At 37.0% G+C, this 14,833-nt stretch overlaps 2 protein-coding genes across 2 annotated transcripts; both read left to right on the top strand.

Annotated features, from left to right (window-relative positions):
• The first annotated feature begins 400 nt into the window (after positions 1 to 400).
• Positions 401 to 11,098, top strand: vat1l (vesicle amine transport 1-like). Its single transcript, XM_010791530.1, has 9 exons — positions 401 to 811; positions 1,357 to 1,486; positions 1,715 to 1,930; positions 2,288 to 2,430; positions 4,097 to 4,200; positions 5,071 to 5,126; positions 5,278 to 5,472; positions 8,131 to 8,214; positions 9,327 to 11,098. The coding sequence occupies exons 1-9, from the start codon at positions 597 to 599 to the stop codon at positions 9,423 to 9,425; spliced, it is 1,242 nt and encodes a 413-aa protein (XP_010789832.1). The 5' UTR covers positions 401 to 596; the 3' UTR covers positions 9,426 to 11,098.
• Positions 11,099 to 12,326: 1,228 nt separating this feature from the next.
• On the top strand, positions 12,327 to 13,742 carry clec3a (C-type lectin domain family 3, member A). The gene is made up of 3 exons (XM_010791544.1): positions 12,327 to 12,438; positions 12,520 to 12,612; positions 13,120 to 13,742. The coding sequence occupies exons 1-3, from the start codon at positions 12,327 to 12,329 to the stop codon at positions 13,515 to 13,517; spliced, it is 603 nt and encodes a 200-aa protein (XP_010789846.1). The 3' UTR covers positions 13,518 to 13,742.
• The last annotated feature ends 1,091 nt before the right edge of the window (positions 13,743 to 14,833 follow it).

The raw sequence follows: 14,833 nt of genomic DNA, 5'->3' as shown, positions 1-14,833 counted from the left end.
ATCAGACACATCTCTTTAAGCAGTAAACAAAGAAGTAAAACATGTAATGTTGGTGACCTCAAACAAAGTGTAATTGCACAGCTGCTCACAATGCAGTATCTCATATATTTGATATTTAATCAAATTGTTTTGTAATGCATTAATAACTATTTACCTTACAGTATTGAGAGCATCTTTGAAAAACCATGATAAGGATAAAATGTTTATCCTACATGTGCACAGGATTTTGACTATATCATGTATTAATGAGTTGCATTTAGTAAGTAATTTCTTACCAGATGAAGTTTTGTACACCCATTACCAGCAGATGGTGCTATTCATTCTTAAGTCTACTGCAAGCAAACACTACACAAGGATGTTGTGTATTCCAGATTCTTCAAATGGCAAATTGAAATTGATTTAATCATTATCTTTCTGACTTGAACGAAAGGAAAAAACTATTATTCCAAATCCAAATGTCCGCATAATTGAATTAAAGTGTAGACAGTGATATTTGAGGCACCACCGTGGATAACCCTCCTCACAGCGGCTGTCTGCGCACCACATCGCTCTGAAGCCCGAGGCGGAGCGGAGAGGCAGAGCAGCGGGTCTCCAACATGGCTAAAGAAGGAGCAGATATGACGGAGGAGACCCAGTTCATGATAGACACAAATCCGGGGAAAGAACCAGAACATGTGGAATCATCCGGCGATGCTAAAGAAATGAGAGCTGTGGTGCTGGCAGGTTTCGGAGGTCTTAACAAACTCAGGGTAACCAAGAAGGCAATGCCCGAGCCTCATGATGGTGAAGTGAAGATACGCGTCAAAGCATGGTAAATCTGAACCACTGATTTATTGTATATTGTACTGTATTAAGGATTTTAATAACCACGCTTCACAGAAATCCTGATAAGCGTGAAGACTGAATGCTATTGGAAAATGTCGCTGTCATGAAGCCACAGGTCTTTTCTAGTGGGTGGCTGTCTGGAGCACCATAGCAAGCAAACATCAAGCAAGCTTGTCAGTCAGACTTTAAATCATTGTTTAGGATTTGATAGCATAATAGCTGCCTTCACAAAGTATGAATTAGCTCATTACTGCAGAATATTACAGCTGGACTAATGTTAAGTGTTGGAAAATACAACGTTAGGAAATTGTTGTTTAATAGAGACTGCTGTTATCATAGGGAAATAGCCAGTGATTTATTGTTGATATTAATCATGAATTAAAGTACTGTGCATCCCTTAAAATCTCATATATCAGACTAAGTATTTGTAGTATTTATGGTATGATATATTAACTGTCAGTGGGCATGGTTTTCATTTAGCATTAGAGGGATTTCATCTCATCAAAAGGTACTTTTTATTATTTGTTGCAGTGGCCTGAATTTCCTGGATCTGATGGTACGTCAGGGGTCTATTGATAATCCTCCAAAACTCCCTATTGTCCCTGGGTTTGAATGCTCTGGGATAGTAGAGTCAGTAGGGGAAAACACAGCCGGATTTGAGGTTAGTGACATTAAGGATTCTATATGTAACGCTCTGATGTGTCAAATAACTATTCTGAGCTACCAAATCTGCCTCAACAAAACTAGGAACTCGTGTTGTAATGAGATGATAATGTGATACTAATTAAACAAATCTACAATATACTAACAATGGCCTGCCTATTGCACTCATGCTTGTTTCACATTAGTGTCAGCTTGTTATCCAGCTACTCTAACATGTTTCTTTCAGATAGGCGACAGAGTTATGGCATTTGTCAATTACAATGCCTGGGCAGAAGTGGTCTGCACGCCAGCGGATTTTGTCTACAAGATGCCAGAGGAAATGAGTTTTGCTGAGGCTGCTGCATTCTCCCTGAACTTTGTGGCGGCCTATATGATGCTCTTTGAGGTTGCTAATCTGCGAGAGGGGATGTCAGTGTTGGTCCACTCAGCGGGAGGTGGTGTAGTAAGTGCATTTTCTTTTATTGCTATTGCCCAGCAGCCATACAAAGTGGTTAGCCAACTCTCATTCTAACTGACAGCTTTATAAAAGTAGTTTGTGTACTGTTGTTCTTGATAACTGCTGCTGTGATGACGGTAATGACTGAAATATATGTTTGATCATTTAAACAACATCTTGTTATATCTAACTTTTAAAGCAGTAGTCATTGATTGTTTGTATTCGACACCACTTTATCTGATTTTCTATGATGATTGTTAATGGTGCACCTACTGTTTCCTTTTTGTGACCCTGGTATATTGAGAGTTAAACGCTGGTGTTCTCAGGCATTGATAAACTGTTTCCACTGTTTGTTATTTTCAGGGTCAAGCTGTGGCTCAGCTGTGCTCCACAGTGCCTAATGTCACTGTGTTTGGGATCGCCTCATGTTCCAAACACGCAGCCATCAGAGACTCGGTGACTCACCTCTTTGACAGAAATGTTGATTATATGCAAGAAGTACAAAAGTAAGCATTCAAAGTTGGTCCAAAGTATGATTATGATTTGAGGCTGAAGTGGTCTGTTTTAGTTTCCTCAGCGTGTATGCTTTGCAATATTAACTTGTTTATTTTAGAAATGAATTTATTCAGGCATGTTAGCTGTAGCATGGTTACATGGACCTCACTGAGCAGAGGGCTGCGCGAGGAGGCAGATGTTACCTGTTGCCTTATTTGGTCTTATGTGGCCGTGGTCCCCATGGCAACTCACGGCTCATCTGATAGATGAGCAGCATTGTGTTGGGCGTAGGTCTGCGCTGGCAATGTGGAACAACAGAGCCAATTAGGAACAAGCGTTGATGCCCTACACATTCCATTCACAACACAGCACGCTGTCAGCCAGCACTACAAATAAATCACCTTGTAGCAAACTCTGCCTGACATTTGATTTTATAGTAATATGCTGGTTTACTGCTATTTTTTTTCAATCTTCTTTTGAAGCTTTGGTTATTCAGAAAACTCCAAACCCATGCTGCATCCTGGTCATTTGCAGGAAATGTGTGGCTATTCTCTTTTCTATAACCAGGATACATGCATCATACATGAAACACACATTTTTTTATTTTGCTTAGGGATTAAAATACATTTTCAAGAGCACTAATTATTTCATGTGTTCTGCCTACACATCAACAGTGGTAGTGGATTAATATGCCTTTCATCTCCCTGGCCCACACATTCTTTTCAGGATCAAGAGCAAAGTATGATTAAATTAGTCTTTTTACAAAAGGCAAAAACCATGGCGATCACAAGACCTCCAAGCAGTTTAGCCAAGCAGGTGTCCAAGGCCACAAGGCAGAAAGGAGTTAACATGTATTTGATTCTTTATTATCTGTGCCTTTAATGAGTTTCATTATGGAAAGCTTGTTTGTCTGATTGCTTTTGTGTGCAATCAGTAAACCTTTTTGTAACATGATGATTGCAAGTTACTGATGAGGAGTGATGTGGGCATTACATAGCATTAAGTTCCTTATAAATAAATACAGTGGAGGCAGAGTCAACAACTGCCACCTATTCTCAGAGTAAAACTCCAGAGAATCAATACTCATGAGTTATGACTCCGTTATTGAATTAACCCTAAAACTGCTCCTGGGTATGACTCATAGGCTGAATAAATTAACAATTAGCGCAAACATTCCCATCAGTGTAACTGTATAAAGATGACCTCTGATTTTAACTTATCTCAATCAATCATCACCAAAATGGTTGGTTGATCAACCGTAAATTAACCTGCAAACATTTTAAGACTGCAATTCATTTTCATTACTGATGAATATTCTGTTTTTTTTTAAACATAGAATGACAGAGAATCATGTATAATATACCAATCAATATTTCCTATGGTGATGTCTTGTTTTGTATAGTCATCAATCCAAAGCCTGAAGATAATTCCGTTTTTTATTATATGATGTTAAGAAAAGCTTGACATGTGTTCATGTGAAAATCTAATGTTTTTATTTGGTTTATTAATTAATTAAACTGTTATCCTCAATATTGATTTCTCTAGATCTGGAAAACTGTTTTTTGCATACTTTTTTACATGTGATGTATAAAAATAAATGTAAAAACAACGTTTTATTTCATTTAGATCACGTTTTTCCCAGTTGACTTCCTCTTTACTTTGTTGTTAATCTTTTAGGATTTCTCCAGAGGGGGTGGACATCGTGTTGGACTGCCTCTGTGGGGAGAACACAGCGAAAGGCCTGACTCTGCTGAGGCCTTTGGGAACCTACATACTATATGGTGGGGGCCATACTTATAACAATACTATGATTTCCATTCAGTACTTTCAAAGTGTTAATATCTAAATTTGCAATGTGTTTGTTTGCAGTCTAAAATGTAGTACGCTTGCTAAAATAGTTTGACATTTTTGGAAACACATACAATTTCTTGTCAAGCAATATATCAGGGAGATTGATACTCTCACATCTGTTTATTAAAAAAGAAATTTGACACAGCTACCCTGGTGACAACAAGACATTAGGAAGTCTCTGATCCAGGCCAGATAGTAGCCAGGCACACAACCCTGGTGTAAAAGGTTGTTTGTTAAAGGTATACAGAGCCAGGCCAGTAGTTCTCCTCTGTTTCCAGTCTTTACACTAGGCTAATCTAACCATCTCCTGGCTGTAGCTTTTATTTTTAAAAAACAGACAAGAGGTTGATATTACTCTTCTTATCTGATTCTTAGAAAGAAACAATTAGGATCATTTTCATAATGTTGAACAATTCAAGTATTGCATAAATGAAATGTGTTTGCAACTGGATTAGGAGAGAGATAATGAAGCTCACGTGAAAATAATATTCTCATCTGTATCCTGCAAATGAAATGTAGTGCCTTTCACAGCTTCCATACTTACCAGGTCTCTGTTAATTACTTTAGTTTGTGTTAAGCTTCATGAATCAAGTAAAAGTATTGGAGGGATATTAATTATTTAGTTTAAGTGATACTGAATATGAGCGAAGGCATGCTTGCACAGATCTAATGGTCTAAAGGTGCTAACTGTTCCTCCACTACCTCCCCCTTTATGCTTTGTGGCTGCCTGTTACTGAACAGTCACTTCTGCCTAGACTTTTGTACAGCATTCAACAATCCTTTTATTTCTGTTTTTTCAGGCGCATCAAACATGGTAACTGGGGAAACAAAGAGTTTCTTCAGCTTTGCAAAATCTGTGAGTCAGAGATGCATTCTGTCATCAACATTTGAAGGAAACAGTAGCCTACTACACAATGCACATTTCATCTTTTCATGGCAAATCAAACACACACAAATGAGTCCCTCGGAATAACCATGTCTCTTTGTGCTGTTGCTTTTTTCTCCAGTGGTGGCAGGTGGAGAAGGTGAACCCTATTAAACTATACGAAGAGAATAAAGTCATAGCAGGATTCTCGCTCCTCAACCTCCTCTTCAAACATGGGAAATGTAATCTCGTGAAATCAGTGATGGACAAACTCTTGTGTCTCTTTGACCAAAAGAAGATCAAGCCGGTAGTGGACTCCCTATGGGCGCTGGAGGAGGTAAGACACTGTAGTGATTGGAGGGCGTGAGACAGGAAACAATGTCAATAATGACCAAATTAAAAATGATTAGATCAGAGTGGTTACATGAAAAAAAAATACCAGCTTTAAAATTAAAGAGAACATTTTATACAATTATTTGACAGCTTATAATCTGTTGTTTGTCACTGCTGTTTTTCTGTGGGACATTGTCAACTGTTCTTGGACATTGTTCCACAGATGGTGGGTAGGTTGTATATTCCTGCTGTTCAACAATTATTTCACACCCACACAAAGCACATCAGGACATACGTCAATCAATTCACTTTTCATTTCTACAAATTCTTAAAATCTAAAATCTCCCTTTTAACTGTGATTTTACCACTGTACATTGCACTTATACACATCCCAATTTCAATAGTGTTGAACAACTGGTAATGCAGTGTTTAGCTTGGATCAGGACACAAAAGGTGGAGCTGTGTGGTTAGACAATCAAATGAAAATGAACATTTTAAATAAAAAGTGTCAGCCCTAGTGTGGCTGTAAAACATATAGTGCTGGATTTATTAGCTTGACATGAGAAGGAGGAGGGGCAGCGCTTTTACAAAATGGAAATAATGTAATTCTGTTATCCCTCAACATATCTTTTATAAGCTAAACAAACATTCAATCAGCTGGAATAAGAGAACACACTTCTGTGGGGGCAGGGACTTAACATTTGGCAGGCACTGTTGCACACAACACTAAAGCATTGTCAGAAGTCACTAACTGTACATTAACTGTTGCCCATAAAGTTGGAATAATATATGTTTTACCTCTTCTCATGAAATGATGAATGTGATTTGTTCTTGATAGATAAAGTCTATATCTTCTACATTTTGTATTGATACATTTATTCCAAACATATCACAAAATAAAATAGGCATAAAAAGAGGAATGTGTCTGAAACAAATGATTCCAACTTTATTGGCAACAGTGTATATAGAAATATTGCAGGCAGACCTTTTGACTGTCATAGCAGGAAAACTCAAAAAAGGCCTTGGCAGGATGCAATACTTGTCTTCAGCTACTTGTCTCCATTCCCCCCAGCATTAAGTTTCATATTAAAATAATTTGCCTTATGGTTCCCATCTTACACATCCCCGATATTTACAAATAAAACGTTTGGAATTTGTTCCACACCTGAAATTCTCCATGTGTTCAGATGAAAGTAATGAGGTGCAGGTTATCCATCAAAATAGGTTAATAATAAGTCATTTTGAACTTCGTATCGACAGTCAGAGGAAGAACATGTTGATGAAATTAAAATGTTGTATTTCTCACGGGAAACTCCCTCAGTACTGATTGTCATTAAACCTTGGCAGATTTGTCAGCCATTCACTGGAACCATGGCCCATGAAGAATGTCATTAAGGGGAGGATGGCGTGGGCTGCCGTATCAGGGTCAACTCCTGCCTCATTTATTCATTTGCCTAGACCTAGAATTCGGAGGGTGTTAGTTTACATGGCAACTTGTTTATCCTCAAAAAAAAAGTTAGAGAATGTTCGAGACCAAAACAGAAAAACTGAGTTGAGAAAGACTGAATCCGTTTTTTTCACCTGGGTTTCCCAAGGTCAAAACCTTAAAATATTAAAAAGATAAAAGTGAGCCTTCATACAGTATCTCACTTTTTTGTACCATGCAGGAATGCCATATTAAAACCTACAATGAAGTGGTTCTCACCCTCTCTTGCTAACTGACAGCCAATGTGGGACACGTTTCTGACCTATTTCTGCTCTTGGCTTGATTTCTACTTTCTTTTTTAGTAAATGAGTAAATGAATGCTTGTGAAACAATGGCTTCCAGACAAAAAGGCACATTCAGTTGTTTCTTTGTGTGGATTGTAATGAGAAAACAAGATATGACATACTGAGTAATGGTTTGGTGTGTGAATTATTTTTCTACCTAATTCAGTCGGACAAGCTTGCGATGATGTTTGATTTAACAAGTTCTGACCTGCGAGGTGTTTTTGTCTGATGTGGATCAAAAAAGGTCAAGTTTGCTAGCTTTTCATAAATGTTAGTAGTGTTTTTTGGGCAATGGCCACAGATGGAATGTAATGTAAAACCTAAGGACAAAACCTGTTCCAGTTGAAGTTTAAGTCATTGTTGGTTCTTTTTAATTCCAGAATAACCATTTTGATAAACACTTGTTGTGATATGTTTTAATACTCTACCACATTTTGAGGCATTAAATCTGCAATGTATTGTTGAGATGGAGAAAAGCATAAAGCACTTGTCCCTCTTCTCCTATTCTTCCACCACTCAGCATGTAGTAATAAAACTGCAGGTGATGAACAATTATGGACAATAGCTCAAATGTTCTAAAGCTGACGTTAACTGGTCAGATAACAAAGCAAAATGTCAGCTCATAAAACATATTGTTGACGGATGTTTCTATAGGCTACAGACCAGGAAGTCTCATTGCACTTTCCTAGGTTTTAAGCGCTTCTCTCTCTTTTGTTAGTATGAGATACTTGATGAGTCAATCTGTACTGTCCATATCTTTATGATTTATTTCTGAAAGAAAACAAAGTTTCTGCCCTAATGTGTAATGTTACACTTTAGGTTATTTTAATATATTTGTTTGTTCAACACTTCTGCTTATTAATGTTAGTTAAATGTTGTGTTTTATTCTCAGGTAAAAGAGGCCATGCAGAGAATTCATGACAGAGGCAACGTAGGAAAACTCATTCTGGATGTCGAGAAGTCTCCCACCCCTCTGGTAACATTTGAATGTGTTTTTTCTTTTCTAAAGTTATCAGAAAACAAACATCAATAGAAGGGGCTCCATTCATACATGTGGATTGATCTTATCTTAGAAATACATTCCTACATAAATAGAAAATTAATCCACATGATGGCATTTAAACTAAATATATTATTTATTCAAATTAATGAATCAAGTAAATAAAGTATGGGCTGTGGATAGTAAAGTAATCAGTGTATTGTGTATATTAATGGAAATTGTCCACCAAAGAGAAGTCTGCCAGCTGAAACCAGTTGCTCTAACATCCTCTACAGGACGAGCACAGAATGACAAACACCCAAAGAGTGGCTGATCAAATGCAATGTATGTATGCAATAGTATAATAGTAAAAACATAAAATACGTCTATAAATTGAACATTTAACATTATTAAAGTATTATTTAAAGTAACAGCTTTTAGCTTCTATTGTTAGTATCATTACAAGATACAAGCAAAGACTTATGAGACAGTTAGAAATATAAAATAAAAAACTAATTTTATCATGTAATTATTATATCACATTTATATTCAAGGGTACATGACTGACAGGAGGAAGAGCAGAGAGGAAGAAGATGGAAATAAATTGGCAGATTGGTAAATTGGTAAAAGTATGCATATTATAAAACTAGTTTGGATGACTTCCAACAAGTTATTGGAAGAAAGATTCCTTGCATTTCTGCCTGATCTTATTCATTTGGCCAATGTAGGGCTAATTTTAAATACAGATTTATTCAAAAACACATTTTCAGCCAATGTAAACATACCAATATGTTGGTTGTTTTTAAATAGTCACATCTGACATTTCTAAAGCCTACAGCACATTTTTTAGGACTGGTCAGTGTCAGAACGAGGCAGTGTGTGGAATTTCCTCTAGCTGTTTCTATGGTGGTCTCAATAATAAACCTAGAAACAGTAATATGTATCGACCTGATCATATGAAGAGCATCGACCCTGTAAGCAGTTGCCCGTTACTAGAAAGAGTATTTACTTATTGACTGTACTGTTTGATGTCATCTTTCATTTGTTTTCACCTCTGTTTCTCTGAATGGTAGCTTAGTAATGACAGCTGAATAATATCTTACCACTAGATGGCCAGTGACAGCACAGAGACCAGTGAGGCTGGAGAGGAGGAAGAGGAGCCAGAGGGAGACAATGACAGCAAGGAGCGAATGCCCTTCATCCATTAAACCTCCCGGCTACACGCCCAGAGACTGAAGAGGCATTCACCACACAAGTGTTGAGCAGTATGTGCTGTATGCATGTGCTGTATGCATGCATGCATGACTGGATTTATGTACAATATTTGTTTGTTACTTATTGTTTGTCAGTTAAATGTTCGAGCAAAATTATTGTGAAAACAGAGACCTAACAACATTTTCTCTAACACAGACAGGCAGGTGGAAGTGCCATTGTCCATCTAGTATTTTTATATTCTTTACGGTATTATGACGTTATGCTAGCCAATAATTTGATTAGCTTTGTGTCCATTTCTCTATTAATTGCATCCACAAACAGTTTATTGACTGAAAAAGCATTTAAGCCTGGAAACATGGTTAGGATTAGTACCCTTAAAAACATACTTACGATCAATGTCATGTAGCATAACAACCCTACCCTGTCTAAAAAAAAGAATAAGAAAGTGTAATTTAATATTCACCTTTTTCAGTGATGACAGCTGTATAAGGAAAACGATTGGCATGTGGAATATTTAAATGCAGTGATGTGGTAGCCACCAGTGGTAGAAAGGTATGTGTGTACAGTAGATATTTGCTTGATATTTGTATCTTAGGTTCCTGCCAACCTTGTAATATATCACAGGATCACCAGTGCCTTTAGCCCACCAACAAGTGTAAAGAAGAAGTAAAGTTCACATTATAAAAACATTTAAAAATCTTCCACTGGACATTTATTCAGATGTCAAATCTATACAATGCCACAGTGTTGCATACACTTTGAAGGTCACAAACATTATATAATAAAATATCTAAATGCAAGAGAACATGATATAAATCGGTAAATTCAGAGTATTCTCAGGCAGCGTGTAAGTCAAGCATTTGTGGAGTCTCTGCTTTTACTTGTCTGACCGAAATTGTTTACTTGCTGGTGCCTCACAAAGAAAAAGTGCCATAAACTATTTTTGCAATGATCAGGTGTTTAAAAGCAGGGTGATTCAGGTCTGAAAAACACTGTGTATTATTTTACATAATAACGATGCCCTCTGCTTTACTCTGCCAGTTTCTATGAAATGTCCACACATATTCTAATAACTGATCTGGTTTTATTTGTAATTAAAACATAATTGTTTTGGGGCCTTGCTTATACAGCATATTGACTAGTCATTTGAACTATTTATTTCTTCACTTGAATTATAAAAACAAAGCTGGATTATATATCAAAAAAGTATTTTTCTCAACAATTAAAACAATTAAATCAGTCTTTCCTTATGCCTTTAAAAAAAATGTCAATGTGCAAACTAACAGGCTGCATGCTTCAAAGATGAATGATAAATGGTGGATAGACAGTGTTAATGGGCACAGAAGTGATGGAATAAGTATTTTTAGAATTTATATGTAGACTTGAGTATAGATAAGTATGGATAATTGTTTTTAGACACTATGGAAATACATCTCAATATCATTGTCAGGCCTTTTTATTTGTGTGTGTTTGCCTGTGTGTGCGTTTTCATAATTTGCCTTGTAAAAAAAAAACATGTCTATAAAAGTGTTAAACATCATAATGTGTTCACAATCTCCTTATAAACTCTGGTTTACCTGTGGTCGTATATATTTTTGCCACATTTTCTGGTGTGAACCTTCTTTGAGTACAACTCTGTTTAATTGAATAAATGTATCTGCAAGTATTCTGATTTCTCTCAGTTAATTTATTTTAATTTTATTGAGGTATTACACCAATGGTATGTTATGTGGAACATTTGCATTTACCTGGATTAAAATAATAATCGAACTCCGTGATAACATTGGGATGTAAAATGTTTTTCGGTCTACATAAGCATGGTATCACCAGGGTATCAAATTATACTGCATATTCTGCACAGTCCCTCAGTTTGGCAACAAAGTCAGGCCTTTTTTAAAATATGTGCCCCAAAAGAGAAAAGCTGCCATCTAATACATTATTTGTTCCAACAGTACTGCACTGTTGACCTTTTCAATTATGTTTACAGGTATATAACCAGTCAATGCATGTACTGTTGGCAAATATTCTGAACACTGTGTGCAAACTAAGCAAGAACTGTGCCTCTTCTCTAAGTTAGGGTCTTATAACTGCATTTCTATTATACTAAGAATACTATTGATACATTTGTCACTTGAAGGAGGCCTCATTTTAAATGTATAATTTGGAGAGTGCAACATTTGAAGATTAGATTTGATAGTTGAACTGCTATACTGAGCCTGTATGCCCAAGGGTTTTCCTTATTTAGCTCCCCCTCCCATTTGTATACAACATCTCACTCTAAAAATAGCTTTGCCTGCACCTCAGCTGGACTTCCTCTGGTTTAATAGAAGCTTTATTTTTGAATCATTACATAACTGCAAGTCTGTGTGATTGAACAAATATTTATAGTCCATATTTAGCTGCAAAATTGACCTGGTTATTTGTTTTCATATACTGGAAGTTGTAAATGATGGTTTTTGCAGTAGATGAAGACCACTTATATGTGTGTGTATATATATATATATATACACAGGTGATAATGAGGTGGAATATTCTTTGTAGAAAAAAGTGTCTTAGCATGTCTTCAACACTCTGTAATGGAGAAGTAGTCAATGCATTCCCAGTTTGTTTCTGAACTGAAAGGGACTACTGCTTGGTGCACCTTGTTCCAAGTAAATATTTATCAAATGCTAGACACAAGTACATCATTATTTGCCACTCCACCCTTATACCCCTCTCACCTCCTCCTGATGTTTGGACTAAAACAGAGTTAGAGCCAATGCAGGGAGCATACCCAGCAAGGCATACAGAAGGGCCAGTATATATCGAGCTGCCTGCAGTGTTTTTGGTTCCTTTCGGAGAAGTACAAGGTGTGCAACTGTGTCCTGTCACTGTAGGATCCACAGGTCTCAGATATGGCACGTCTGGCCATCCCTGTTCTCCTCGTTCTTTGCCTTTCTTTGATTCATTTCAGCTCCAGTCGCCCATCTCGCACCAGGAAAGCTGCATCACCCCGTCAGTCCGGAGGTATAATTACTCACATAGTTCATTAACAATGTTCTTGATATTGATGTTCTTCTGACCTTTTTTTTTTGCCTCTTTGCCGAGATACAGCTGCAGAAGAAGATGATGTTAAGTCCCAGCTGGAGAGGTTGTGGCAGGAGGTGAATTTACTGAAGGAAATGCAGGCGTTGCAGACAGGTATTGCCCTAATGGAAGGAAGATTAAAGACAGAGGGGGTTACAGTAATAGATCAAATGCAAAAGCATCACTGCACTATTTAGTATGTTTATTGAACGAGAAGTAAAGCATGCGATGGTTGGCTAATTATTTGATTTGTGTTTTAGGTATATTTTGGTGCTTTTCTTCACTTTTACTTGTGAATTCAGGCTAATGCGCTGAAATGCAAGAGTGTGGACTTTGCAAAGATATATTTGGTTTCTAAAAAAAAATGATTTTGAACTTCTTAGTGTGCTGAGTGTCCAGCAGAGGACAGCAGCCCTCATTAGATCAGTGCTAAAGTGGGGCGGCCAAGTTGATGCTAGAAAAAACAAACAAAGCTAAATTTTACAAACTCATAAATCGCTGTTTAGGATATTATATTTCTATTTATTTTCTGGAGGAAAACAGGGGGTTACAAAAGAAACAAAACTTATATGTACATTATTTACAATACAATTCACTCATGAAGCGATACTGTGTTTTCAGTCTGTCTCCGGGGGATTAAAGCTTACAAGAAGTGTTATCTCACGGTTGAGGAACCCAAACATTTCCATGATGCAAATGAAGACTGCATTGCACAAGGAGGAACGCTTGCAACGCCACGGGACTTGATGGAAAACAATGAACTTAAAGATTATGCAAAGAGGAGCGCCCCTGGATCCAAGGACTTCTGGATCGGTGTGGCAGACATAGTGAAAGAAGGCCAGTATGTTGATGTCAACAGTCTACCAGTCAGCTACTTGAACTGGGACCGCTCCAAGAAGCAGCCCACAGGAACGAAGAGGGAGAGCTGTGTTGCTCTTTCAGTGGCTGCACAAGGAAAGTGGTCTGATGAGGTGTGTCGCAGCCTCAAAAATTACATCTGTGAATATGTCATTCCCTAAATGAAACAGAGTGGTTGTTGACAACTTGATGATCATTTATTCGGGTCACTAAATAAGGATGTGTTGTCAAGTCTGTGCTTATTCATGATTGAAACATAACTTGTTTTATGAAAGTTAACCTACAGTAACTTTATTCATTAGATAATCAGGTTAAACGTGAAATCCTCGGGTGAAAACTGAACAGCATGAGATGTAAGACGTTCGGGATAGGGTTGTATAGAAATAAACAAGGACATAAACTTTGTTGGTTTTATCTTCAAAAGACTGGTAAAGTTTCTTTATTAAGTCTCAATTATTTAGCATCAGTGCACCTAACATTATTACATAAACACACCAGTGAGTTCTTCAGATAACATTTCTACTGCTGATGTTGGGTTGTTGTTGTTGTTCTCGAGAGCCGAAATTAAAACAGCCCAAAAAAACTTTAAAACTAAATGTTGGGACTAATAATCAGAGATAAAGTTGAGATGTATAATGTGTAAGGGATACTTGTTGTAATCTGCTATCAGATGTAATAACTAACGAGGCAGCATGTGGCAAGGCAAAGTCCTTTAATAAACATATACCATCCACTGAGGGAAGTCAAGGTGCTTTACATTACCGTTTAAAAGGGCAGAGGAAGGGAAATAAAACTGCATAAAAACGCTTTCATACACAGAAGTTATGAAGGTTTATAAAACACAGGCTGGAAGAATTGAAGAGTGGGCTACATAAGAAAAATAAAGAAATGAAAAAATAAAAACTAACAAATCTAACCGATACTGCTTATGTAATTCAAAGGCAGTGGTTGACATTAAAGTCCCCTGTATGGTTATTAATGTAACTACAACATGAGGTTTGAGCTGCATAATGAAGCTCTGATAAAACTGAAAGTTGAGACTCTTTTAATGCACTTTTGAAATTACTATTGATTACTGTATCACTATGAGTGTGTTTTTATATACGAACGTTAAAGTCAATTCATCTAACTACTTTTTGGAATGTGGTAGGAAGCACCAAAAATAAACTTGAACAAACATTGAAAGAACATGCAAGCATACAGAAAGGGGACTGTTATCAAACCTTGACCTTTTTTGCTGCACGGTTTGAATGTGAAAAATAGATTTAGCTGCCTCACTGCCCGAAAATCCATTGCAATGTATGCAAAAATATATAATGTGTTAATGTGTGTCTCACTTTGTAGCCTACCCCTAAATGTCACCTATTTATGTTTTGCGCCATGCATTTAGTAGCATTTGTTGCATCGAATGTCAGTTTTATTTCATGCCATCTGCAGGTTTAAGGTTACATGCAACACTATTATGGTGCAGATGAGA

This window comes from Notothenia coriiceps, unplaced genomic scaffold (assembly GCF_000735185.1).
Source record: "Notothenia coriiceps isolate Sejong01 unplaced genomic scaffold, NC01 NC01_scaffold00035484, whole genome shotgun sequence".
In the NCBI taxonomy this organism is placed as follows: Eukaryota; Metazoa; Chordata; class Actinopteri; order Perciformes; family Nototheniidae; genus Notothenia; species Notothenia coriiceps.
This window is presented reverse-complemented; position numbering and strand designations above follow the sequence as displayed.

Excerpts from the sequence above, each read along its gene's own strand:
- vat1l (XM_010791530.1), top strand. The coding sequence starts at position 597 with ATGGCTAAAGAAGGAGCAGATATGACGGAGGAGACCCAGTTCATGATA. Across the intron at positions 812-1,356 it reads AAGATACGCGTCAAAGCATG|TGGCCTGAATTTCCTGGATC; the intron begins GTAAATCTGAAC and ends TATTTGTTGCAG. Across the intron at positions 4,201-5,070 it reads GGGAACCTACATACTATATG|GCGCATCAAACATGGTAACT; the intron begins GTGGGGGCCATA and ends CTGTTTTTTCAG.
- clec3a (XM_010791544.1), top strand. The coding sequence starts at position 12,327 with ATGGCACGTCTGGCCATCCCTGTTCTCCTCGTTCTTTGCCTTTCTTTG. Across the intron at positions 12,439-12,519 it reads ATCACCCCGTCAGTCCGGAG|ATACAGCTGCAGAAGAAGAT; the intron begins GTATAATTACTC and ends CTCTTTGCCGAG. Across the intron at positions 12,613-13,119 it reads AATGCAGGCGTTGCAGACAG|TCTGTCTCCGGGGGATTAAA; the intron begins GTATTGCCCTAA and ends CTGTGTTTTCAG.